The sequence below is a fragment of the Alexandromys fortis genome, unplaced genomic scaffold (genome assembly GCF_014885135.2).
Source record: "Alexandromys fortis isolate MF-2015 unplaced genomic scaffold, M_Fortis_MF-2015_v1.1 scaffold_97, whole genome shotgun sequence".
In the NCBI taxonomy this organism is placed as follows: domain Eukaryota; kingdom Metazoa; phylum Chordata; class Mammalia; order Rodentia; family Cricetidae; genus Alexandromys; species Alexandromys fortis.
Window position 1 is genome coordinate 484,305 of NW_026067981.1, and position 27,190 is coordinate 511,494.

Sequence of the window (27,190 nt, forward strand, 5' to 3'; positions counted from 1 at the left end):
GTTCAATTTGAACACTGGCTCATTTTTCTGAGATCTCTTAATTCCAGTCTTCAAAAGCTGTTGGCACAGGATGAGTTTCATAGGTTGGTCTGACATCCATTTAGTCAGGAGGGTAGGATTCCAATAGGCAGTTGCTTCCTAAGAAACAGAAGGGCTTCTTTTTTAATACAAAACCTCTTGAAACTTGGTTTGGAACATATATGACCATGGATATAAAATCTGAAAGTTTAGGATTATTTTGTATTCCACACACTGTGTACACACAGATCAGGATAGATCTGGAAGCATACATTTTCATATAAAAATAACCTCACTATAAAATACAAGCCAAGAGTGGCTGAACACCTGATCAATTTGCAAGGCAATAATAGAGGTGTTGCAAGAAGGCAAGGTCCCAGCCACTGGAGACTGCAACCAGCAATCATTTGCCATTTTCCAGTTATTACTATCTATGACATTAACTGATAGAAAAAAAGATTTTCTCCCTTTTCTCCTTGATTCCTAATAAGATAAAGACATACAGGGCTCTAGGAGCTATCCCTGGTCCTCTTGCCTGAAAGAGTAACCTAATACTTCCATTGAAAACCCATAACTTATAGGAGAAGATTGTCATTTATTATAATATGCATTAAAATCTTCAGCAAAATAACAAAAGACACATATCATGTTCTGTGTTAATCAATAAATCTTTATATTTATGTAAAGTAAATCATTTTCTCTTTAGGAAAAAGTGGGAAGAGCTAGAATAGCAGCATGTAGGAAGGAAAGGGTGAATCATCATTTGGGAGAGGCGAGACTACAGGAAGGCACCAGCATCAGAACAGCTTGGAGAGGTGGTCTTTTCCCTGACAGTTTGGGGTAATTAGCTCTGACCACTCACTGCTTCACGGTCTTGTTCATTAGTTTCTTTCTGGGGAAGGAGAGGCCTTGAGTCTCCTGAGGAGTTTTGTAGGCACTGGACAACAGCCTGTGGAAGATAGCAGTCCTGGGGCCCATAATGGGCAGTCTGTAGCGAATGCTCTCTAGAAGACAGTGCAAGAAGGGTACAGAATAAGGGGTTGAACACTGTTCTTTCAAAACCACAATGTATCGATGGGCCACCAGAGACTCCTCCAGCCTTAGCAAATACTCAAAATTCACATAAGCATTTCTTTTAATAGAACCATCTCGTGCCAAGAACATTAAACTTTTCTAAATCCGATTGAAGATGCCAAGTGAAATTTAGAAATAACACCCAAGAGGCAGGAGTATTGCCAACTACATTGAAGATAAAGCATATGTGGAGTTGTAATATTAATTCAAGGGGGAAGAGGGCTCAATTCTCAGGAGACTGTTCCAGGACGCATGTGTCCATAGTCCTGGAAATTTTGGAAGTTTGAGAAAATAAACAGCCATGATTTTACAAATAGGCCACAGGAGGAAAAGGTTTAGTATATCAAAAGGAACTTAAAGTTGCAAATAATTCTAAAGTCCTTACCAACAGGATTGGATTTAAAAAAAAAAATGCTTATACTTATCTTTTCCAGAACACATTGCTTAGAGGAGATGATCGTGCATACAACACCTCCCCATTGGGAGCAACTGAATGACTATGGGGGTTGAAGCCCTGAATTCTCAAGTTTGCTTGATCAAGCCAAATGGGTGCTAAAGTGATTATAGGCGTGAGAGTCTGGAGTGCAGCTCGGGCTTCTCATTGCCATTCAAACGCAGCAACATTTCAGGTTGATGGACACAAACAGGTTGAGGACCAGCATCTAGCTCCCCTTAGTCTCAACTGAGTACTCTGTATCCTGTCACACTTCTCTGCCAGGCGCTAAACACATGTTAGGTGGGTAACATAACACCAGGGCTCATCAAGAATAAAGGTCTGCAGGTCTCATGGGATCAAGGCAAAGAGAAATGAATTCCACGTAACCTCCAGATACCATTTCTGATCCTGATGATAAAGTTTGGGTGAGTTTAGGAAAATTTTAGAAATCACTGTTTTGACCTACAAATGAACTATATAACTGTGTGCAGTGAAAACACCGGGATTCTGTATTCATAGCATGTTTGCATGTGGGTGGCAGCTTAGGCAATAAGTCGCAAGTACTGAAGTTCTGATATGACTAAGCTATATAAACCATCAGGCTTGGCCTGCCAGTAGCTGTGGCTTGGTCCAGCTTATATTGTGTGAAACAAAATGCTGCTCTAGCTTTTAAAGTGGGAACACAGACACCAAACAATCAGAAACAGACCACAATCTGGGAGCAGGCATTTCTGGTCCTGTGCTACACTTTCCCCCATGCTTTGGAGGACACACATAACAACAAAGCCTAGCTCAGAGAGCTTTTAGCTGGCATCACTTATAGATCCCCCAACGTTCAGCCCTAAATGGTTCTGCAGCTCCATCTCCAGTATTATTGTCTTAGATTAGACTCTATGGGCAAGAAAATGCCATGCTGATCCCATGTGCCCTCAGTTAGTTTTTATGCTAATAATTGAAGCATTCCCAGGGTTTACTACTTGGTGTTGCAAAATAATCTTGATGAGGGAAGGAGATATAAGTGTGTGTGTATACAGACATGCGTATTTGATTCATTACTTTCCAAGACAAATTTGAGGGGAAAAAAAACCCAGGTCCAAGAAAAATTCAAAATAAGTATGTCACTAGCACAGAGGACACTGAGACCGATTGGGTGCACGTATCTCCCAGTGTTCCCTTGGCTAGGGGAGAAAGCTGAGCAGAGAATATTGGTGGGTTTTTCATTGGGTGGATGCTTTTAAGCTTAGATCTCCATTGCTCCCTTTGGCCTAATCAAAATCATGACGTAGGTCACTGGTTTTGGATGTGTGAGAAGAAACTCATGGGAACTGGGTCACCCTCTTTCACTGCAATGGAGTTGGATTTCCCAAACTGGCCATTGTTTTTGGGACTCTGGTCTTTCCTTTGGCATCTGCCCGAGACATCCCTTTTGTTCTCAACTTTCCTTTCTAGGTGGCTTCTCAGTTCAGTTCTGGTTATGAATCTCTGCAACTTCCTAGGATAAAATAGCAACCATAACTTTATTTCTTTTACTGTACAAATCTAATGAAACAAAAGTTTCAGGTAGTTTCAGTTATTTGGGATCCATTTGATAGAAAAAAAAATCACTGAAGCTTGGGCTTAGTTGTATATTTGTCACTCCATTGCCCCCTGTCTCTAAGGGGCGGGACATAACTCAGTGCTGCAGTCTGGGATATGCTACTGTCTTTTTTGTTTGTTTGTTTTATAAGTAGTACTAGAACTTAGAATAGCACTGGGCGGCTTCTCGGGGGAGGCAGCGCTTTAGGACCCTGTGGCTTTGTAGTGAGACTGTTTCAGGAATGTTGTGAAGCACTTGCCTTTCTTTCCACTTTGATTTGTGTCACGGGGACTGGGGGGGGGGAGCCTTTTAAACTGTATCCCATTTTTCTGGAAATTTCTTTAGCAAGTGGCTCATTAGTCAGAATTATGTGATATAGAGAGACCTTGGAGAAAGCATGAAAACATGCGAGACCCTTAGAGTGGACAGAGTGAGCTGCAGTTAAAAGGAGGAGGAGGCTGTGCAATGATTCTATCACATCCAAAGGAAAAAAGGGACAGAGAACGGAGTTTGCCCAGAAAATATAGAAACAAAGTTTTCCATTCTCTGGCCCCAGGTAGAGCATGTATCACACTGGAAGCACTTATTCTAAGAGAAAACAAACCTGTTGGGATGTCATTGCAGGGATGACTAAACTGCTGGACATTGGAATGACGAAGGAGCATCACTCTGATTGGAAGATTCAAGAAAACACAGTAGTCAGTTGACTAGATCTTAGTGAAGAGGAATTAAAGGACTCTAGCTGGCCTGGGCCTGGCAAACATGGCGCTGGTAGGCCTTGCCCTTCTGCATTCCCTCTGCCTTGCTGAAAAACCATTAGGTTACATTCCTAAAGCTAGGCTCCAAGGCCTATTCCTTTATTCGCTCACTTCCTCCTCCTGAGCCCGACTACTACGGTCCAGTGATCAAAGTTTTGAAGGCCAGTAATCAAAAGCCCCTTCTGTCTACCCTAACACACCTAATCAAAAGAAATCTACTCATTATAACACAAGGTTTCCCCCTTTCCCTTCATAAACTGCCATTTTCCTACGTGCAGTGCAGTGACTGTCTCCTCTCTATCCAGACGCAGTCCTTTGTCCCTCTAGGACAAACACCCCTGCCCCTTTCCCTTATCCCCTTCACCTTCTATCTCTTATTCCCTGCCCTCTGTCCCTCTGGGACAAACAAACCTCCTTTGTAATGAGAACTTGGTCTTGAGGTTCCTGAGCCAACAGTTTTCCTCTCAGGTATCTGTCTTTACGCATACAACAGAGGCAGTCTCCACCCCAACATTTGCTGACCTACCTCCAGGCCCCCTGCAGCAGGGCAAAAGAGTTAATTGCCCCAAACTCACTAATTCTCTAGTGCTTTTCCTTGGTAGTATCTTAATGGGTTCTGATAAAACCTTCATTTCAGAAGTATTTTATTCTACTATAAGAACATGCAGAGTCTAAAACTAGTAGGGATTAAGGAAATATTCTCTAATTTCCATAAAAAGTAAGAAATCTTTCAAGTCAGTCATTTGCTCCTGAAACACAAAACTTGTTATGTTTTGGTTGGAGACTTCATGAGTTCTCCATTTCTCTTTGTAGCCAAGGCTGTGGGGAGGAAAGTCTTTTAAATTGTGTCCCATTTTTATGGAAAGTTCTTTAGCAAGTGGCTAAACAAGTTCAAGTCCGTATTGTACAGTCATTCTACGTAAGTATCAGACAGAAGTGGTAGGCTTTCTTTCATTATTATGTTGAAAATGAAACCAACAAAAGTTTGAGAATTTTAAGATGATTCAATTCTTGGCCACAGTTTAAAGTAATGAGAACTGCTTGCTTAAAATAAAACCAATTAGCGATTTAAGGATTAAGTGCTTTACTTAAAGTACAAAATATTCTCAATAAACCAGGGCAACAGGCTTCCAAGTCTCTTTCACAGAAAAATTAACTTCTGCTCAGAAACCCTTGATTCAAAGAGTTTCCTATTCACACTTTGCAAAGAGTATCTATCAGAATTACTTTTATTATGATAAGAAGTATGAGTAAATGTTATTAGTGTTGGAACTTGAACTGCCCGGACACATGTTCCCTCTGTGACCTTTGTGTACCTGAGCCAGCGCTGCATGGTTTCAGGGCACCTGACTTGTGTCACAGTCTGGAACAAAAGGCCGTAATGTCATAAAAGCAATCGAACATTTGCTTCTGAGCCACATGAGATTACAGAAAGACTTGCTAGTTGCTCCCACCTTTCTCTTTACATAAGGGAGAGAATTAAGTGTTGCCTTAGCATCATATATAATTATTTTGTAAAGATGAATCTGTGCTCACATTCCACCATCTATTACAAGGCATTCAGAACACTGAAGCCTTAGCCAGAGTGAGTCCATGTTTGTTGTTGTTTAAGCTTTGATTGTTTTAGTTGCTGTATAAAACAATGAGTTTCATTATGATTTTTCATACATGTTTAGCATCATATTTGGGCCTGGAGGTTGTTTTGCTGAGATTTTCATAATGAGAACATTATTATTTGTGCACAGCCCCCGCCATGCCTCCAACTCCTTCCCTGTTCTCCCTAGAGCTTTAAAAAATGAAGAAGTAAATTCTTCACTGTTGATAGTCAAATACAAGAAAAAGCTTAAAAACTCCAACTAATGAGAATTTGACTTGATTTCATTTTTGTTATATCTTTTGTATCCTATGGTATTGCAGCAAACAACAAAATAGAATAGATAAGTGGAATTTAAATAGGATTTAAATTTAAATTGATGAAGAGGATGCCTTGAACTTGGGACAAATTTTGTGTCATCTCCCATATTTTGTGAATTAGATATCTATCATCTATATAAGAATTGTTATCTGCTTGAGGGCAATGAAGAAATAGCCTACCCACTCTTCATGTAGTTCTTATGTTGGTGAAAAGGCAGGCTGTGCTAATAGTAACTTTAATCATTCCTGTAAAGAAGTGAAATCATTTAATTCACGGCTCCAACAGAAGATACAACCACTATAATGTTCATTCCCAGGGTGTTCTGTCTACTGCCCTTTCAGTCCCAATCCTGTGTCCCAAACAGAAAGGACCAGAGTATAAGTCAGATCCCAGCTTACATCTTTGGCTCACCTGGGATTCACAGAATTCTGGAAGGATGGTTTCTCATGGTCTGGGATTATGAAATTTTTCGGTTGTACCTGAGAAAAAAGGCCTGATTCAATATGTTGGCTGTAACTACACTCTGATCTAAACAACAAACGTTAGCAAACCTGAGTTGTGTCTGAAACTGTTCACAGATCCTTTTGCATCTTTCTGGTTCCTGGTGTTTCTCTGCCTCACGGTCTAAGGCCTGCTCTCTGAACACTCCTAAGATCTTACTGCACTTCCTTGCTTAAGATATCCGCCTTTCCTGATAAACTTGCATCTTCATGAGGATAGACTACATTGCTACACTGCGGTGTTTGTACTTCTAGCTCCTAAATTGCCCATTTAAGACATTTTCAGAATTACTGAGCAAATGATGCTGATTTGAAGCACATTTGAAAGCACTCTTGAGCTCCTTTAGGTTGGATCCCAGCACTCCACACTGGCTTCCTTCAGGAGTGTGTCCATCCACTCAGAACCCTTCCACTGAAGATGATCGGACCTATGTCGGTGACATGGCAGTGACGATGAAACATGGGTGCAGGTGTTCACTCAGCCTACTAACTGAATGACTGGGGACTTAAATTCATGACACAATAAAACTGCAAATTGTTATACGCCCAATACTGGTGTAGGAGGCTCTTCTGTTCATGTGTTGCTTTCATTGGCTAATGAATAAAGAAACTGCTTTAGGCCTGATAGGGCAGAACTTAGGTAGGTGGAGTAGAGAGAACTGAATGCTGGGAAGAAGAGAAGAGTAGCAGATGCCATGGATCTCCTGCCTGAGATGGATGCTGATTAGAATCTTGCCGGTAAGCTACAGTTACCTGCCAATACACAGATTAATAGAAATGGGTTAAATTAAGATGTAAGAATTAGCCAATAAAAAACTAGAGATAATGGGCCAAGCAGTGTTTTAATGAATATAGTTTCTGTGTGGTTATTTTGGGGCTAAGCTAGGTGGGTGGCTGGGAAGCACAAGCAGGCCCTCCCCTTGTAACACAATACCTCTAGGGGTGCCTGAAAATCAAAAAATTCAATGCCACCTCTACCTGAAGGGTCTAGCATTTTTATTCAGATTGTTCTGAATCATTGACTGGGGGGAGATGAAAGAGGAAAAAGAAAAAAACGATCAGGAGTCAAAGAGTAGCTGGGGAGGTGAGAGCAGCAATGGCTTCAGTAAGGACCTAGGGGGAGAAGGGGAGAGAATATGCCAGAAACGGGCCTTGTCTTTTCCTTAGATGTCATCTACAGTCGACTCCAAAGGGAGGAGCAGGGAGCTTTCTATCTCCCGTAGAGTAGCATGACCCACGCTCTACCACCCCTCACTCTGGCTGGTAGGATTTTATGCATAGTGCGGAGTCTAGAGGCACACAGAGCAAAGTTGCCAATGATGCCATTTTTGTGTCCGAGACAAATTGCATCTGGGTGAATCTAGTCATTCTTTCCACTATTATTGATTTCCTGAAACTTTAAGTCCACAGATTGATGGGCATCACTTGATACGGGTATATAGTATGATGATCAAATCAGGGCAGATAATTTTTCTCTATTCTGAAGTTTTAAAAAGGTGGCAAGCACACGATTACACTAGTTTATTCAGTACAGTGTGCCAGGTTTGATACTTAACACTCTCCTCTACTAATTATTACTTTGTATTTGGAGTTTTCCAGTTCCTTCCTTTCACTGCACATAAAATAGGAGGGTGTCATGAAGTGAAGCCATCCCACTGTGCTATAGACTTCTAGGACTTTTCAGTTCCATCTATGCTTTGGTACCCATTATTCAAGCTTACTTTATTCTTGTCCACCCATCTCAACTTTCATTCATGTCTATTGTATATCCTGACCAGCTTTTTAAAAATCATTTGAGAAAACAGGTGATAACTGTGTTTCTGCACCTGACTTATTTCATCTAATTAGTGCAGTGACATCAGGTTAAGATTTTGGTGCAAATGAGAAGATTCTATTATGTTGCTGAATAATATTCCATTATGCATGTACCACCTATTCTCTATCATTTCATCCCCTTATAGGTCTCAAGGATGGATACATATTTTAGCTACTGTGAACAATATAGTAAGCAGCTTGCTTGTTCAAATGCCTTTTTGATGTGCTGATATAAAATCCCTTTGACTCTATAATAGAAGAGGAATGGCTGGATCACACAGTAGTCCTATTTTTGAGGAATCATCATGCTATGCTGTTCTCCATAATCATTAATTCCCAATCCCACAAATCACAAACATTCCCTTTCTTTCACTTACTTGCCAGTATTCATTATTTATGGACATTTTGGTAATAACTATTCTAATCAGAACAAGATCTGCCTTCACTACTTCCTAGTGAAGTAGAGATTTTCCCCCATAATCTGCTTGCCCTTTGAATTTCTCCCTCCGAGAAATGACTGCCCATATCCTTTGTTCATTTATATTAGATTTTTTATTGTTGAAATGTTAAGTTCCTTATATATTCTAGATATTAGCCCATTGTAAATGAGTAGTTTGCAATCCACCCATCCTACAGGTGTCTCTTCACTCTGTTTCTTTTGTCATTCAGATATTTAGCTTACATAAAGATAAATAATGGTTTAAGCCTATATAGTTACATAATCTCATGCATTTATATTTGTTTTGTTTTCTGTTCTTTGGGTGTCTTACATGCTCCTCCAAATCACAGCCTATAAATGTCTTAAGTAACTTTCCTGTTTCCTTCTAGTAGGTCTTTAATCTATTTTTCCTTTTCTTTTTGTAAGACACGAGGAGTCACTCTTTTCTCTTTTCCTCATGAGTACCTGTTTACCTTAGCACTGCTGATGAAGAGGCTGTCCTCTCTCCCAGTGCATACCTCCAGTTTCTTTGTTGAGAATTCAATGCTGCAAAATCATGGGGCACTCTGTGCTCACCAGTCTGTGTGTCTGCTGTCTGCTGACACCTTGCTCTGCTTGTTACTATGGCTTTGTTGTATATTTTGAAGTTAGAGAACTTTTGTTTCATTTGTGTTTGGTTTTTGTTTGTTTGTTTGCTCAAAATAACTTTTGCTCTTTGGAGTTCTTTAAGATTCCATATGAATTTAAATTTTTTTCTAGTTTTGTTTAGAATGCCATCAGCAGTTTAGTAAAGATGTATTGAATATAGAGCTTGCTTTAAGTAAAATATTTTAACAGTTTTAATTCTTACAACTAATGATTTCTTTAATTTCATTAATATTTAATTAAATAAAAAATTATATTCTTCAATTTTTATTGTAGATATCTTTTTTATTATAGCTATTATGAATAGAATTCCTTCAGTGATTTTTTTCAACAATTGTATGTTACTGTTGCTAACAAAATACTGATTCTGTATGCTGATTTTGTATCCTGAACTTTTCCTGACCGTATCAGTTCAAATAGTATCTTAATGGTTTTTAACTTCCTCTCTCTCTTTACATATATGTAGATATATACACATACATATATTGTATAGAAGTACATATATATGTATTCTTATCACCTACAAGTAGCAATAACTGTACTTCTTCCCTCCTTATCTGTATCATATCTTTCTTTTTCTTACCCAGTTGGTTTGACTAAACCCTCTGGGCATTAAGAGCCGTGAGAGGGCATTCAAGGCTCTTCATTTTGTTATTTCATTGTTATTTTTTTGTATTGTGTTATAGTCTCTTATTTTGCTTTGAATTTTGTTGTTCCTTTTTTCTTTTTCTTTCTTTTTTCATCATTATTATCATTATCATTATTGTTATTATTCTTTTTTTAATTTATTTATTTCTTTATTAATTAAAGATTTCTGTCTCTTCCCCACCGCCGCCTCCCCTTTCCCTCCCCCTCCCCCAGTCAAGTCCCCCTCCCTCGTCAGCCCAAAGAGNTGTTTTAGTTTTTTATTTTTTTTATTTATTAAAGATTTCTGTCTCTTCCCCACCGCCGCCTCCCCTTTCCCTTCCCCTCCCCTAATCAGGTCCCCCTCCCTTGTCAGCCCAAAGAGCAATCAGGGTTCTCTGTCCTGTGGGAAGTCCAAGGACCACCCACCTCCATCCAGGTCTAGTAAGGTGAGCATCCAAACTGCCTAGGCTCCCACAAAACCAATAGGTGCAGTAGGATCAAAAACCAATGCCATTGTTCTTGGGGTCTCAGTAGTCCTCATTGTCCGCTATGTTCAGCGAGACCGGTTTTAACCCAGGCTTTTTCAGACCCAGACAAGGTTTCTCTGACTAGACTAGTTTCAAACTCATAGAAATTCACCCACATGTCTATGCTTCCTGAGTGATGGGATTAAACACCTGGGCCACCACCCCTTGGCTGTTACTCCTATTAGCAATCTGGAGGTTGGTTTTCTCATTCCTTGAGATATGTAATAGGTTGTTTATTTGAAATCAGCTCCCCTCCTCATCTAAAATATAAGTGCTTATTAGTGTAAACTCCCCTCCGTAGTATTGCTCCTGTTGTGTTGCTATATATTTTGGTATGTTTGGAATATAATGGGGCTTACATTTGTGGTTGCTTAAAACTTTTGTAAATTTCCTTTTTATTTCTTCAGTAATCTATTGCTTATTCAATATCTGTTAGTATGTTTCCATGAATTTATACAATTTCTGAAACTTACTCTTTAAGTGTTTATTTTATTATAGCTAGAAAATAAAGTTCAGTTTTCAAATTTTTTGAGTCTTGTTTTGTGGCAAAACATATAATTTATCCTGAAGGGTATCACATTGTCTAAAAAAGAACCTTGGATGAAGGGTTCTGTAGTTTGGTTTTGTGAGAGAGACCTTCACAGGTGCAGATGACTTTGGATCCCAGTTCCCATGAGACCTTGACGTGAAGATGAAAGTTATAATGCTTGGAATTGTTTCCTCATAAATTCAATATTTCTTGAAAAAACTGGAAGCAAGGAACAAAGAGAAGGAGTGTGGGAGTGCTTTCCTGAGATTCCTCAAGAGATTTAAGGACTGCACACTGGTGGACACTACCTAAAAGGAACTTACAGTGGCTTTTTTCTTTACTAAAATAACCCTGTATCAATTAACCTATGATGTCCACAACACCTGCTGTGCAATTGTGCTTTCAAACATGGTTTATTTTCTATACTATTGTCACATATTTGCTTTTATACATTCTTAAAGTGTTCACTGTGAATTTTAAAGAAAATACATGAATTTTTACACGTAGACGTGAGCTTGTTTAAGGAAAATGCTTTGACTTACAATCTTTGACTCATTTTCCATTTATATAAAAATTTAAATGTGACTGTAATTTAATATGAAACTACATATTCAATGTAATTAGAATTATTATCAAAAAAGAGAATAAGAAAGAAATGTTCTGTAACGTCTGCTAGGTCCACTTACTTATACTATAGTTTAATTCTTGTATTTCTTTCTAGCTATTCACTGATGAAAGCTGTGCCTTTAAAGTTCTCATTATGACTGCATCGGGTCCTGTGTCTTCCCATAGATACACTGCTTGTTGAAAAAGAAGGATTCTTCACTGCCAGATGTATATACACAGACACATATACATACATACATCTCTGCACACACATGTACAATTGTGACATCTGTTAAAGTGATTACAGTGATCTTTGTTTTCACAGTCTCTCCTTGGGATCTCTGTCTGATTGAATAGGTTTTGTTGTTGTTGTTGTTCACTTTTGTGTTCTTTGTGTGGAAGATCATTTTCTATCTATTCACTCCCAGTCTATTTTAGTGATGAAGTCAATTTCTTGTACATGCTATGTCAGTAGGTCTTATTTTTGTAGCGTGCAGCCAGTCTGTATCTTAATTAAGAAATAACATTCTTCCCAAGGGGGGTGGGACACAGTGAAGAAGAAATAGAGTAGATTTTGTGGGTAGACTGGGGGCTTGTGGGGATGGGAGCGGGAGGATTAGATGGGGGGGGTTGTAGAGGGAGGGAGTGCTGGGAGAGAAGACTGGAATTGGGGGGCATTTCAGAGGCAAGGCAGAAATGTAGTGCAATGGAAACTGCCAGAAGTCCACCAGGGTGACCCTAGTGAAGATTCCTAGTGGTGCGGGCTATGGAACCTGAGCCGGCCTTCTTCTGTAACCAGGCAAGGTTTCCAGTGGAGGGATTAGGAAACCAACCCAACTACAAAACCTCTGACCTACAGTTAGTCCTACCTGAAAGATGTGATAGGGTAAAGGTGGCACCGAACTTGCAGGAGCAGTCAGCCAATGACTGGTCCAAATTGAGACCCGTGCCACGAGAGGGAGTTCATGCTAGACACTGCCTGGAAAACCAGGAGCCAGTGTGCGGATGGCCCAGAGACCCAGGATAGAGCCAACCATGACTGGAAATAAAAAAGTTACTGAAATGATTCCTAATACATTCTGCTAAACCTGTAGACCAGAGTCTAAGAAGCATCATCAGAGAGACTTCATCTAACAACTGATGAGAACAGATGCTGAGAACCACAGCCAAATATTAGGCAGAATCCTGCAGGAGAGGGCTAGGCAGGATTGTAGGAGCCAGAGGGGTCGAGGATACCATGAGAGCATGGCCCACAGAATCAACTAAGCAGGGCTCACAGGGACTCACAGAGACTAAACCAACAATCAAGGAAAAAGTAGGAGTCTAACCTACATCCTCTATGTTTATGTTATGATTGTGTAGCTTGGTGTTCCTGTGGAACTCTTAGCAGTGGGAGCAAAACTGTTTCTGTTTTACCTGTCCTGGGACCCTTTTCCTCCTACCAGTTACCTTATCCAGCTTTAAAATGAGGGCATGTGCCTAGTTTTATTGTAACTGGGCATGCCATGTTTGGTTGATATCCCTGGGATGCCTGCCATTTTCTGAAGAGAAAGGAGGAGGTGTGGACTTGGGTGGGGGGAGAGACTGTTTGGAGAAGGGGGAGGAAATATCATGGTCCAAATGCATTATATGAGTGAAGAATAGTATTTTGTAGAAAGAAATGCCATTTTTATAGTCAGAATTATGATTGAAAAGATTTCTTCATGCTATTTTATAAAATTCTTCCGATTAATTTGACTGCCGTTTTAAAGATTTCAAAAGTGTATTATTACTGGGTATGGGTATGCACACATGTCACAGCATGCATGGGGGTGGCGGGGACAACTCTGTGGAGTTGGTTCACCCCTTCCCCTTTGTGTGGGTTCTGGGACTCGAACTCAAGATGCCAGACTTGTGCTTTACCATGGAGACATCTCACTGTGTTGTGACATCCTCTATTCTAGTCTGCTTCCCTTACTGTGCAGAGTGGCAAGCTTGATCATTCTTTATTTCTCTTTTGGATATTTGATTTTCCAATAGTTTTTTATGTCTTTATGACTGTGGCTGCTTTTCTCTTCCTCTTGGCATAGGATGCCCTTAAGCATTGTTTCTAATTCCAGCCTGGTGGTGATGAATTCCTTATTCTTGCTGTTCTTGAAGTCTTTATTCTTAAAGGATACCTTTGCTGAGTATAGTATTTTTTGGTTGACTGTTCTTCAGAATTTAGTATGTGTCATTCCATTTCCTCCTGGTCTACAATGTTACTGCTAAGAAATTTGATATCAGTCTAGAGGACTTTCCCTTAAATATTACTGAGTGCCTTTCTTGAAGTTTCTGTCCAATACAGTTGGCATATAGCACACCATGGTGAAGATCTTTTCTAGTAATGTGTGTGTGGAGACCTGTGACCCTTCTTCTGTAACTGGATGGCCACAATCCCCAAGATAGAGAATTTTCAGTAATTATTTTACTGAACAGGGTTTCTATGTCTCCTTCCCTTTTCTTATCATCCAGATACTCAAAAGTGTGGATATTTGTTTATTTAATAATTTCTCAAAGGTTTCAGTTTTCGTATTTCTTTATCCCCACCTTCCTCTCCTTTTTCTGATTTATTTACTTCTCCTTCCTTCCCATCTTTTTCATTTTTTATTGGCTGGGATATTTTATGTTATTTTATTAAAACATTTATTTTATGTGTATGTGTATTTTGCCTTCATGTACGCATGTGCACCACATTCATGCTTGATACCCAAGGAGGCAAGAAGAGGGCATTCAATCTCCTGAGACTGGGGTTATAGACAGTTGAGTGTTGCCATGTGGGTGCTGGAAATTGAACCCGGGTCCTCTGCAAGAGTGGCCAGTGCTCTTAACCACGGAGCCGTCTCTCCATGGCTGGGATATTTTTAAAGACCTATTTTTAAGTTTAGAAATTATTCTACTTGAGTAGTAGAATAATTTTAGTCCAGTATTAAGGTTTAGACTATTTAAAACCCATCTTATTGAGCTCTTCTTTTCCACAAATTCTATTAGTTTTTAAAAATATCTCCGCTGAATTTTATATTTGCATCATTCATTGTTCCCCCAATTTCATTCATTTCTCTATATCCTCTTGATATGACTGAGCTTTTTTGTAGCCACTCTTCGAGGTTCTTCAGCAGGCATTTCATCAGCCTGGTTCTTTACCTATGGCTAGAATATTACTGTGCTCTTTTGGAAGCATCCACTTACCTTGCTTTATTAATTTCATCATGATTCTGTTAAAATTTGAGTATCTGGTGATTCGGTTATCTCTACTACTTTTATAAGGCAACTTTCTTACTAAGGGGCTTTCTCTAGAACAGTGGCTCTCAACCTTCATAATTCTGTGAGTCTTTAATACAATTGCTCATGATGTGGTGACGACACCCAACTATAAAATTATTCCATTGCTACTTTATATCTGTAATTTTGCTACTATTATGAATCTCAGTGTAAAGATCTGATATGCAACCCCCAGAGCGGTCATGACCCACAGGTTGAGAATCGCTACTCTAGAAGCTATGTCAAGGAATGCCAGGTTGACTTTGGGGCTGATGGGAGCTATTGCGTAATCTCCCTATAAATTCTTTGACGCTAATCAGAAGCTTTGAGTGCAAGGTGTGCTGGATTGGGATTCAAAAGAACTTGGGCTGGGGACACGGAGTAGGTGTGGTATATACAACAGTTATGGTGGCATGTCCCTCTATGTGGTCATAAAAACTATAGGAGTAGTAGCAACAATGGTAGCTTTGTGAGGCACTGCTGGAGCGAGCTCTGCTGCCTTCAAGGACCTCTGACTTTCATTGGCAATGGGGATCATGCAGCACGTGCCTCCAGTCTTGGTGGTGGCATGGGCCCATAAACAACTGGGCATGGGAGAAGAAGGTGATAGGTAACTACTTTGTCTTTCTTGGCCCCAGTGCAGTAGAGGCCCACAAGCAGTTGCTTTGCCCAGTGGTGACTAGAGCCCATACCCAGTTATATACACAGAGATACAGTGACAAGGGACCTCAGCACTAAGCCTATTCTCGTCTCAGACTGAATGGAGGCATGGGCCTATAATCAGCCACTTGTCGGGGTTCAGCAGAAATGGAGGACTACAGCATACTGCCTGCCTCCAGGAGCTGCCAATGCCTTAGGTCTCAAGAGCTAGGACTCTTGTCTCAGTTTTTGAGAGTGGCACCCTTGTCCCCCTCCATGGTAAAACATACGTGTTCTTTAGTGTAGGGTCTTATCTGGGCTTGGTACTGTGGTCACATTGGAATCAAGTCGGTTTGTGAGTTTTCAGGTCTTTGTGCTGGTTTGGCAGAATGGCCAGTAAGTCATCAGAATTGGGATAATCAGAGATTTTTAATCCCTTGAGTATGATGAGGTTTGAACACTATCTCCTTTTTCAGGATGGGATCTAGCTATAGCAACTTTGTAAGCTGGGTTTGATGGAGAAATGTTTTCTTCTAAAAAATAAAGTGAATATACAGATTTGAGATTGTTCCCCTAGTTGGTCTCCAAGCTCGGAGGACTATGAAGCTTTCTGGTGACCAGGACTGCAAGGGTTTGTACTGATACGTTATTTATATTTTTCTTGTGGCTTTGTGTTGCATTATATATGTATGTATGTATGTATATGAAAAAACTAGCGTACCAACAGCTACAAAAGTTTTCACTTAAGTTTCTTTGTAAGAGTTTTATGGTTTCACTTATATTTAAGACTCTGATTATTGTGAGAATTTGTTTTCAATATGTTATAAGGGAAAGGTACCTCTCTTTATTTTGCATATTTATATGCAACTGTTCCAGCACTTTTATTGAGATGAATTTTCCTGATTATGATAGCATCCTTGTTTCAACAGGTCAATTGTTATGAAATGCAAGGATTTAATTATGAAATCTCAATTTCATTCCCGTGCTCAACATGTTTATTCTTGTATCAATACCACATTGTCCTAACTGTAGCCTTGTAGTGGGTTTTAAAATTAGGCTGTGAGCTCACAAACTTTGTTCTTCTATTTCAAGACTGTTTTGGCTATTTTGCATCTCTTTAATTTTTACATAAACTTTTATATCTGCTTGTCAGTTTCTACAAAGAGGCTGTTTGGGTTTTAAGTGGCCACAACTATAGATAAATTTGAGGAGAATCACCATCTTTATAATAGTAAATGCTCTAATCCATGAAGATGGTATTTTTTTTTCATTTAGTAGGTCTTCCTTAATTACTTTACATAATTTTAAAAAAATTTAATGTGCTGATCCCATCTATTTTTCTTTAGTGTATTTTACTTTCGTTTTGATACTCTCGTAAATGAGAATATTATTTTGGAATTGCTATTAGTGTATAGAAATAATTTGGTATTTGCATACAGACTTTGTGTTCATAAACCATATTATACTAATTTACTAGTTGTCATAGGTGTGTGTGTGTGCGTGCGTGTGTCTGTCTGTCTGTCTTGGGGGTGTTTTCTATATAAAATCACACCATCTGTAAATAGAAATAGTTTTGCTTTTTCGTTTCTGATGTATGGCTCTTATTTAGCAACGGTGACAGACCATTGCAGCTTTTCTTGTTGCCCCAGCTAGAATGTGACGCACAGTCTCGAGAAGGAAGAATTAGTGTAGATAGACATCCTGTCATGTCTGCTCTTAGGAAATTATCTAGTGTTTGGTCCTTAAGCATGATGTTATTATGTGTGTGTGTTGTGGTGGATACCTTTCACTATGCTGATAAAGTTCTCCTAGGGGTCGTCACATCCTCCCCTGCTGTCTTCATTGAAGGAGCGTTAAGGAAGCATGGGGGAGAGAGAAACTACAGCAGTCAACAGTCCCTTCCCATGGTACAGCGAGGCTAGCATGCCAGGTGTGCTTGCTGTTTTTCTCCAGTTTCTCAGCCAGCTCTGACAGCAGTCGGGAAGAGTTCCTAGGCACCATTTTGTTGGAAGGCTATGACTGTAGCAGCTGTAGCCAGCAGGGAAGCCATGGGCACATGGGTCTACTCCTCTCAGGTCTGAGCTGGGGCAAAGGTCAGGGAAGAGGTCTTGAGAACAGGAGCTTCTGAAGTCCCAAGTGTTCCATTTGGCCGTGGCCAGTTTAGCCCGAGGTCAGGGTACTCTAAATGTGATTCCAGGAATGAAAGCACGAGAAATCCCAGCCCAGACCACAGGCAATGCTAACGTTGAACACTGGTCCCTGGTGCGAGGAAAACCAACAGGTGGCAACCCCGAGAGCAGCGTTTGCCACGAGCTTCGGCCACACAGAGGTTCACTCAACTCACCTTCACTTGTCACTCAGCTCAGAGTCCTTCCTTATCTGTTTGGTCCCTGGGCCCCTCATCCTTTAACCCTTCATCTTATAACCTTAGCCCTGGCTTTCTCAAGTCAAAGGAGCATTAGTGGATATCAGACTTAAAGTGCTCCTTTATCACCTGCACTTAACAGTCAGCTAAATCACCCTTAAATCAAGTCATACCCTATTCTAATCCCAGTAGCCATGCTACCCTAATCCTAATCCTCTTTTCTGTAGCAACTCCGACACGTGGCAGCACTGCCCTTGTCATCCCAGATCTCCCGAGAGCCTTCCTTTCCCACAGCATCCCTCCTTCCCACTATTTTCCATTACAAGTTATAGTTATTCGGGTCAAGGGACAGCTCTGGCTGGCCAAAGCTACTGCAGAACCTCTCTCCAGCCTTCTTCCGTGACTCAGACTGAATTAATGACTAACTCCAAAGCAAGCAGCTTATTTCATAATTACAATGGTGGAGATGACTTTGTGTATGTGTGTGTGCACATGTGTATGCATGTACATTGTGTGTGACCATTATGTGTGTGCATGTACATGTATGTGTGCGTTGTGTGTATGTGTATGTGTTGTGTGTGCATTTGCATGCATGTGTGTATGTGTGTTATGTGTGTGTGTGCATGTGTGTGTGTGTGTGTGTGTGTGTGTATTGTGGTGATGGTAAGGATGAGGAACAGCTCCACATCCCTCAGAATCTCTGTGTTTGTGTAGCTAATGACAAGCCCCAGAGTGGCTCATCTCATCTCTACCTATCCTGGTTCACTTTTGGCTTCTTGAAATGGAGAGAGTGGCTTATATTGTACCAACAGATGCTGCTCTCAGAACCCACAGCCTCCTTTGTTGGCTCTGTCAGATTTCCCTGTAAAGGGCCCCATCACTATGTCTTTGTACAGAGCTTCAGTGGAGGGAGGGAGAGTTCTGTACCTGGGAACTTCCTCTCTGTTTGCCTACTGTTTTCATTTCTCGACATGTGGAGTGGTAGAGTTGCTTGTTCCTGGGCGACAGATTTTCATGCTCGTATTTTCTGGCCTATGGGGAAAGGGAACAGATATGAGTGAGGAGAGGATAAGATAGATACTCGGGGCAGAAAAGAGTTAAAAACAGGGAGGGGGGAACTTCCTTTCATAAAAATGAAATGGGTATTCTTATTTTAGCCACTCTAGAGTGGCTGCTTAGTCTGGGATTTGCTGTACCTTACAGCTTCAGAAAGGGCTTACGCAGGAGGGAGCAGCTACAGACAAGGACTGCTGTATACAGTGACAGAAATGCAAGGACAGCTAGCTCTGGGGATTAGGAAATAAAATACAGTAGGGTCTCTGCCGTTTAGCCTGTGCATATGTGGCAGAAAGGCTGTGTTTCCCTACAGGAAGCACATTCCCCCATTTTTGAAACAAGTTTCACCAAGTGACCCCGGACCTTTTGACTCCATGAAGATTTTCCCATAAATCTTTCCGCAGTCCCTCTGTGCAGCGAGGATTAAGCCACAGAGGAACTAGAGCTGTATATGTGTTGTGAGCCCCTCATTGGGAAAGCAAGGCTGTGCCAACCAAGACAAAGAAACAGCTAGTGGAAGGAGGATGGGACGCCCTTCTGTTCCCTGTACAGACTGCTTTCTTTCTGACTTCCTGCAGAATGGGCGAAAGCCTCAGAGCATTTATACCTGAACAGAGGCTCTAATGTGCATGTCTGGAGAGGTTTCCTTAGGAGGCAGATGAGAGTTTGGATCTAGAATTACATTGGAGGTTTGATCTAGCACCTTCTGATGCACACTGGCGTCAAAGTAATGCAGTTCACCCATAGAAAGAGCATAGGTGGGAAGAGCGCCGCAAAGACAAGCAAACAAGACTGACAACTTAAGCTTTCTCCTTGCCGTCGGGCCGTGTATGCCCTGACTCATTCCTGTTGCCCTGGGAGGTGTGGGAGACAGGAAAGGATGAACACATCTACCCAGCATGGTTAGTGCGCGCTGAAGGGGACCTTTGCCCATTGATCACAAGTACTCTCATCCTGAGAGGTACATGGCGTTTGGAGTTTGAAGACTGAATACTACTGACAAAAGTTGGATTCTTCGGACAAATATTTAAAATACGCTTTGTCTTTATAGGACATGAGAAAGAATCAGCTCAGTATTAACATTGTGGGTTGGCAGGTGAGAGCATGAATGCAAATGGATAGACTCAATAATTTAAGAACCAATATTTCTTGTGAGGTCATATACAATACATAAATAATACCAAGTTCTCAGGAAGATGTGAAGACAATATAAATTCACTATTCATTAGGTGCCCCTAGGTAAATAAGACACAGCTTCTTGTGTTAAGCTGCTCATGGTCCAGCAATTAGCACGCCCAAGCACTGCTGCTGTATTAGTTACCTTGCTCTGCACTATGACAAAACACCCGACAGAAATGGGTAAGGAAAAGGTTTATTCTGTTTATAATTTTGGGGATTTCAGTTCATCACGGCTGGGGAGACAGAACAGAGCCATTTGGTCCATGACAGCAAGAGATGTTGGTAGCAACAAGTTCTCATGACAGTGGACCAGGAAGCAGACAGCTCATGCAGAACCAGGGATAGGTATAATTCTCCAAGTTCAGTCCCAAGTGCTCTGACTTCCAGCTGAGACTGACTTTCTAAAGGCTCTGCAGCTTTCCCTGTTGTGCCATAAACTGAAGTACTGGACCCCAAACTTCTGGGCTGGGGGGTCACTTCAGAGTCAGACTCTAACAATGTTGACGGTTCTAGGACAGAAACAACTGCAGGAGGCCCCAGTGAAGCTGGGGGGTCACTGCTGAGTTCCTTGGGAGTAGTAAGTAGAGGGGAGGGTCTGAGAAGAGGAACAGGTCAACAGATGTGGCACTTGAGAAAAAAGGAAGGCACTGCAGGCCCAGAAAAGTGTGCAAAACCTGGGAGAGTAACCAAGCAAATCATCCTTGGGGGTTAGAACATTCTAGTTGCCTGGCGGAAAAAGGCTTGGGTGAGAATGACTGGACAGTAAGCTCTCTGTGTATGCTCCTTGGCTATGAACTGAATCAGCTCTCTGCCATGACTTCCCAGGCACTCAGAGGTGCTCTACCTTGTAGCTAAGGCTCCGCCATCCATTTCCCAGATTTCTGAGGTCTTCAGACCTCTCAAAAATCTGCCACCCAAAGCATCAATGATGTCTCTGGGACCTTAGAAAGAAAACAGGGAACAAAGAGAAGGGACATTGGTGGTGGGTTGAGGTTTAAGAAGACTTGGATGGAGGGTAGCAGCTATGAGGAAATCTTTGGGCTGGCTCATTTGGAGTAGAAGCATCTGTGTATTATCTTCTCTGTTATCAGTTACTCCCACATTTAAAGACTTATAGAATACCTCATAGTATACTACTAGGCCATTCATGGGTTGGGATCAGAGGTGATGACAAGCCATGGGGAAAATATATTGGTGAAGTCCCCAAGGAGCAATTACTACCCACTCTGGCAATGCAATGCTTACATAGTTCCAGAACAACGGTAGCTATAATCTTTGGCATCAAAAGGATTAAACTATTCTCCAGATTCTTGATCTATCCTTATTAATTCTTTTCCACCAATGCTGTTATAAAATACACCGATGAACGCAATGTAAGTGTTTCCTCTGGCCCACAGTTCCAAGGTGCAGTCAGCCATGGCAGAGAGTTAAGATGACAGGAGCTGAAGCAGTTGGGGATACTGCATTGAGAGTCAGGAAGCAGAGCTCAGTGCATGCTTGCATACTAGTGCTCCATTTGGGATCCCCTCCTCTCAATAGCAGGTCTCCCCATCTTTATTAACACAATGGGCAAACACGGTCTTCAGGTGATTCTAGATTCTGACCAGTTCACAACATTAGCTCTCACACTTTCTCAGAAAGCCCACATCCTTCTCTTTCTTTTATCACCCTCTTAGATTGAGTTGGATGCCTACTTCTCTATTCCAGTATAGACTTGGTGAAACTTTCTTGGCAGTTTGATTTATTCAAAATCATCTTTTTGTTCCCACCAGCAGCTAAGAGTTAACTTAACTGCAAGAACTATGCCTCGTACACTGTTCCTAAAGACTGTAATGGGCACAGGTGTACAACTTAAATATTGAATGAATGAGTCATGATAAGTTATTTGAATTAACAGATGCAAATATAGACATATACACAAAGATTGCTGTTACGACATTGTATCACAGAGATCTTACAGGACAGTAGTGTTATTCTTTTGTAAGGTGCTGCAGAGAAGCACAGGCCAGGAGACTGAAGTGCTCCATTCTAGACTGAGTTCTGCTACTTGGGTGATGTCAGCCAATACTGAAAGTCCTCTGGGCCCTGCAGTCCCTCCTGATGGTCCCTGTGACCAAAAGGACAGAAGTGGATTGCTAACCCACCACCTCAGTGCCTGAAGAGTAAAGCTAATCTTGGCCATGCCTCAGCTCGGACCCACAATCAGCCAGTCTTGTTTCCAATAAGAGTTTATTTGGAGGGTAAGTAGGCTCAGAGTTCCAGGAGGCAGCAGCACCAGGCAAATCTAAAGCTGACATAAACCATTTTGGATTCCATGTGCGAGAGGGCTTTTGTCCTTTGGTCATGCGCTCTTTCCCAGCCATGGAGCCAAGGTCTTTTCCACCTGCACCATCCCCACATCACTCTCCTTCCTAAGGCTGGCAGAGCAGAAGCAGCAGCAAGGGAGAGAGAACTGGCCAGGCTCAGCGCCAAGCTCCTGGTGATATCATCTCCCCAATGAGAGACACTGAAACGTTAAAGTGTCTCTTGTTTTCTGAGCAGCTACCCTCGAGACAGCAGACAGAAGTGGTAACAGGAAGATGACAGCAACCTCTAAAAAGCCCAAAGAGATGTAACCAGATGTCAACCAGCCCCCAGATGTTGAAGACTCCTCTTTATATTTCACAACTGTAAGATCTTATTTTAGGACAGTGTTTCCAGAGGTTCCTAAAATGTTGCTCAAGGCCCAAGATTTTGGCTTGATAAAGAACTTGAAGTTTATTTTATTCTTCCCATCCTTACACACACACACACACACACAAACACAAACACACACACACCTGTTTACATAACAAAAACTGAAAATGTAAGTGCCAGATGGTGGTTTTAAAAATAGACAGCTTGATTTCGGGATAATGATAATTTGCCTACGTCCTTTCTGCCCTTCACATCTACTGCTTTCCCTTGCTTACTCCGGACTGAGCTGACAGGGACCTTGTTTACTCCGGACTGAGCTGACAGGGACCTTGTTTACTCCTGACTTAGCTGACAGGGAACTTTCTGATTTACTCCTGACTTAGCTGACAGGGACCTCTCTGGTTTCCTCTCTCAAGTAAGCCACTGAGGAAACAGGAGTCACAAAGTCTAAGAGGCCTATCTGGTAACTCATTCACTTAGGTGCAGAGGTAGAAAATTGTCTTTTCTTTTTTATAAAAGGGTCAAAGACAGATTATTTCTTCCCCTCAGGGTAACAGTGGATCCTTAGAGTCTACTTGAGGGCAAACTTGTCCGAATACCCTTTAAAGACGGAAAGGGTTGTCAGTTTACGTTCCAGAAAACCCATAAAATAATTACACCTTTCCCTTCTATCTGAAAATATCCATGATTGCCATCAAAGAGTAAGTACAAAAGTTCCCCCCACTATTCACTAGAAAAAAAAATATTAAACATACAATAAAGAACCAGGTATCTATTATCCAGATTTACTATTATTCAAATTTAAGTTCTGTGACCACCATCATTTTATAGCAATCAGATTCATTGTTCTAAAATTGTTTTTATAGTTGCATGTTTGATAAATATAAACAGGAAAAGGACTTAGGACCATATGAGGTAGTTTTCTTGGTGGCCATGACTTTCACAATTTAGAATCAAGGAGAGATAGCTGCTGAAGAGATCTTAGTGGTGAGAAAATGGGATTCATCTTTTATTGTTTCCCAGCTCACCCTCTGATATTGAGCAATGGCTTCAGCCAAAGCTTTTTGTCACAGCCCTGCTAAAAGCAAAATAAATAATACTGTCATGTTTAATCTGACTTCATTAGGTCAGAAAAGCCAAGTCGGATCAAAGAGAGGGGAGAGCCAGTGGGGGAAGGTACTGAGAGCGGGAATCAGTGTGTAGCCTGCAAGTCCTGGCTAGCTCATACTCGGCCCCACAGGTTGGCAGAGGAGGCTGAGAACCTCCAGGTGCCTTAGAGTAAGTGAGCTTCTGGCACCTTCACAAGGTGAAGTGCTAGACGAGTGTGGCTAGTGAAAATTCTGCTTGGTAAACATTTGAGGGAATGTTCAGGTTTCATTTCCTGCCTTCATTTGAAAGCTTTCCCCATTATCCACCCCCATGGGTATTGTTTTAGACGCCCCTCTCTCCATACATCCTATTCTTACTGTCTGCTGCCCACTCCCAGACTGTCCTGCCTATCTTTGCTCTCTGTCTGCTTCTGGCACACTTGTACCTGCAGCTGCTGCATGGCCCCTGCAAGGCAAGTGCGGAATGCTCCTGTGGAATGTGAGAGTTCAAATCGTGCCCCTTGACTCTTGATGGAGAAGAGGAAGGGAGCCAGGTGTCAGAACCTTTGCACCTATACAGTGCCCAGGGCCTCTGGTTGGCATCACAATGATTGGCAGTTTCTTGGCAGGTCCCTGGCTTAGGGATAAAGAAGAATATCCAGTGTCCACAAAACATTCCACTCCCTTGAGGCACCACATAGCTTCTGCCTGGGAAGGAGCAGCTGCTGAGCCTGCATACTACATGTGGCAAGGATTGGTAGCTCATAGCATACTCTGGAGGTCTGACTTCAGGCACCGCGTGGTGCCTAACAGAACAAGGATCCTAGACTCCTCAGAGACCCTTCCAACCTTTCTCTCACACACAGCAGTGAAGGGGCAGACCCTAGTAAGACGAAAATGAGGGCAAACCCCATGGATTTCTCACTGTGGCTGGAAGCAGGGCTTTTGGGATTCCTCTTAGGTCTGCCCAGAGACTGGTCTTTCAGAACTACTGTTGGTCAGGCTGCTGAAAGTTGTTGCTCCTAACTGTTCTCTAGTGGCCAGACACCAGTATTGCATACACCAAATGCTAGGCACTGCGAGAGGAAGGCTTCTCTAGTCGTCTTTAGGAAAGCCACGGGGTGCATCGGTGTCTTAGTGTCTAGGCTGTGCACTGAGACGCTGAGCAGACCTCTGCCGAGTGGAACAGGCAGCTGAGAGCAGATGAGAGCTTGTCTTAATAGCTTAGATTTGGGGGCGTGAAAGCTTCTTGTCTGTGGTCAGTCTCTGCTCCCTTCTCTCTCCTCATCAGGCTGTCAGAGCAGCCTGGCTAGTTCAGGGTGTGAGGGGGACTACTGGAATGTCTGCTCACAGTTCGTGGCTTTATGCGTTGGCTGTGCTCTGGCTGGGCACAGCAGCCTTGCTCCCCTTCCATGGAGCTCTGAATGACTCGGGTATTCCTCAAGCATTTCCTGCACTCTCAGGCTCCACATCTTTCTGATATCCCGTCCTTTCCCTGAATCTCTTTTGCTCAGGATTATAGGTGTAAATGTGTTACCTTCAAGCCATGCAGGCTCCACTTCCTCCCTTTCTCCGCGCCCCTCCCAGCCTGGAGTGACCATCCCTACTACCATCTCAAGCACTTTGCGCCACTCTCTGATATTTCCGTATTGCCAGACTCCTCTCATCTAGCCTGGCCCTGCTGAATTTCTGTGGGCTGCAAACGAGCTACTCTTTTCTGTATCATGTTAGAATAAATAAAAAGGGTTCAGTTAGCATTCAGGGACTGACATGAGGGCTCCTAATAATTGTTGCTTATGGTAACTGAGCGCATACTACGTGCTGGGCACTTGGCCAAGTGCTATGGGAACTCTCCCTCAGGCACGACCTTGTGAGAGCCCCGAGAATGCCTACAGTCTTACAAGTGAAAGAATTCCTAATGTCACCAGGTGTGTCCTTCCGTCCCTCTACAAGTGCTGACAGCTCCAGCACCTCGGCTCAGATGCCTCTGTGACTCTAGGGGCCACCAGCAATCAGTTGTATGGGATTTCTGCGGGAGGAGGGGAAGTGTGGGAGTTTTAAACAGAAAGCCCCACAGGTGTAGGGATTAGTTTGGGGAAGACATACATAATTCCTGGGGGCTGGGAAGAGGCTGGGTTAGTGTCTCTAGAAACCAGAAACGATCTCATTAGATGCTGAGAAGCCGTCTCTGAAGGGCTTCTGACAGACACTTCCATAATGTCTGCTTTCCCTTTCTGGCATTTCTAACATTATTTATTTTTAGTTATAGCATACTGGAATACTAAAATACTTGAGTCAGGGTAAGAACAAATAAAACCTGGTTTTATTTGTGGTGATACAAATTCATGTAATTAAACAGATAAATATTCATTGAGCACTGATGATGTGCCAGGCACAGACTCATGTTAAGGCGACAGGAAACACATTCACAGTCTATATTAGGGATCAAGGAAAAGATATAGTGTTCACACAACATTCTACGCTTGAGGCAAAACAATAGTGGGATTCAATTAAAACATTCTGAGTACCTTCAATATGACATCTGGAACCTGAAGCAAATTTGGCAAATCCATATCCTTCTTGGATAAAGTCAGAACAGTGGCAGAGGCATGATATCTGAGTGATGAAAGCAAAAGGAAGTTAGAATCAGAGTCCATGGCTTGGAGACGCAGGCCCCAGCTTTTTCAGAGACAAGGCTTGGGGACTTGCAGTTCCATAGTTCTGCAAAGCTCGGGCCATCAAGACTCAGGCCATGCAGGCTCGGGTCAAACTATATTATTGCCAGACACCATTACAAAGAGCAACATCTTCTTAGGCTATCTTTCTCTCTCTCTCTCTCTCTCTCTCTCTCTCTCTCTCTCTCTCTCTCTCTCTCTCTCTCTCCTAACCAACTACAGTCCTAAATGGAATATAAGTAAATCAGGCAAAGATCACCCCTGAAAGCAACATGTCTGCATGGCTGTGAACAAAGACCAAGAACAAATCCTTTCATGCCTGGCTGGGCCTCCTGGACTTTATGCCCCTGCACACTCAAACAATTTCCCTCTTTTCCCCCACAGGCTATCTGTCACTGGCACATTCCTTCCAGCTGTCAGGTGACATGGAGCTATGGCAGGGCCACACCAGTTGTCTCCGCAGGATTCCCTACCTTCCCACTGTTAGGGGCTGAGGCCTTGGTGTGGGGGTGGTGAGACACTGGGCATGCCCCAGCCATCCAAGGAATGGAAACAGGGAGTGCGATGCCCTGCCAAGAACACCTCTCTTCTTCAGGGAGAAGGGCTTCATTGTTCATTGTCCATGTGAAGGAGTGTGGCGCTCATCAAGTAGCCATTGTTTCATTTACTGCCACCTCCCTGGTCCTGGGGGGGGGGGTGAGCTGATGTGAGTTCCTCCACAGGCTTCTCTGCTATGGGAATGGGCTGCCTCAGATTTATTATCCCAAA

General features: G+C 42.1%; 1 protein-coding gene across 1 annotated transcript; it reads right to left on the reverse strand.

Annotated features, from left to right (window-relative positions):
- CUNH1orf105 (chromosome unknown C1orf105 homolog) lies at positions 1-27,190 on the reverse strand. The gene is made up of 7 exons (XM_050158404.1): positions 26,896-27,190; positions 26,276-26,363; positions 18,676-18,780; positions 6,189-6,256; positions 3,709-3,773; positions 881-1,022; positions 1-138 (listed from the first exon to the last, which is right to left on the reverse strand). Exons 1-7 carry the CDS (start codon positions 27,030-27,032, stop codon positions 105-107), a joined length of 639 nt encoding a protein of 212 aa, XP_050014361.1. The 5' UTR covers positions 27,033-27,190; the 3' UTR covers positions 1-104.

Excerpts from the sequence above, each read along its gene's own strand:
- CUNH1orf105 (XM_050158404.1), bottom strand. The coding sequence starts at position 27,032 with ATGAAGCCCTTCTCCCTGAAGAAGAGAGGTGTTCTTGGCAGGGCATCG. Across the intron at positions 26,364-26,895 it reads CAGCCCCTAACAGTGGGAAG|ATATCATGCCTCTGCCACTG; the intron begins GTAGGGAATCCT and ends TTCATCACTCAG. Across the intron at positions 1,023-3,708 it reads CTGCAATGACATCCCAACAG|AGAGCATTCGCTACAGACTG; the intron begins GTTTGTTTTCTC and ends ACTGTCTTCTAG.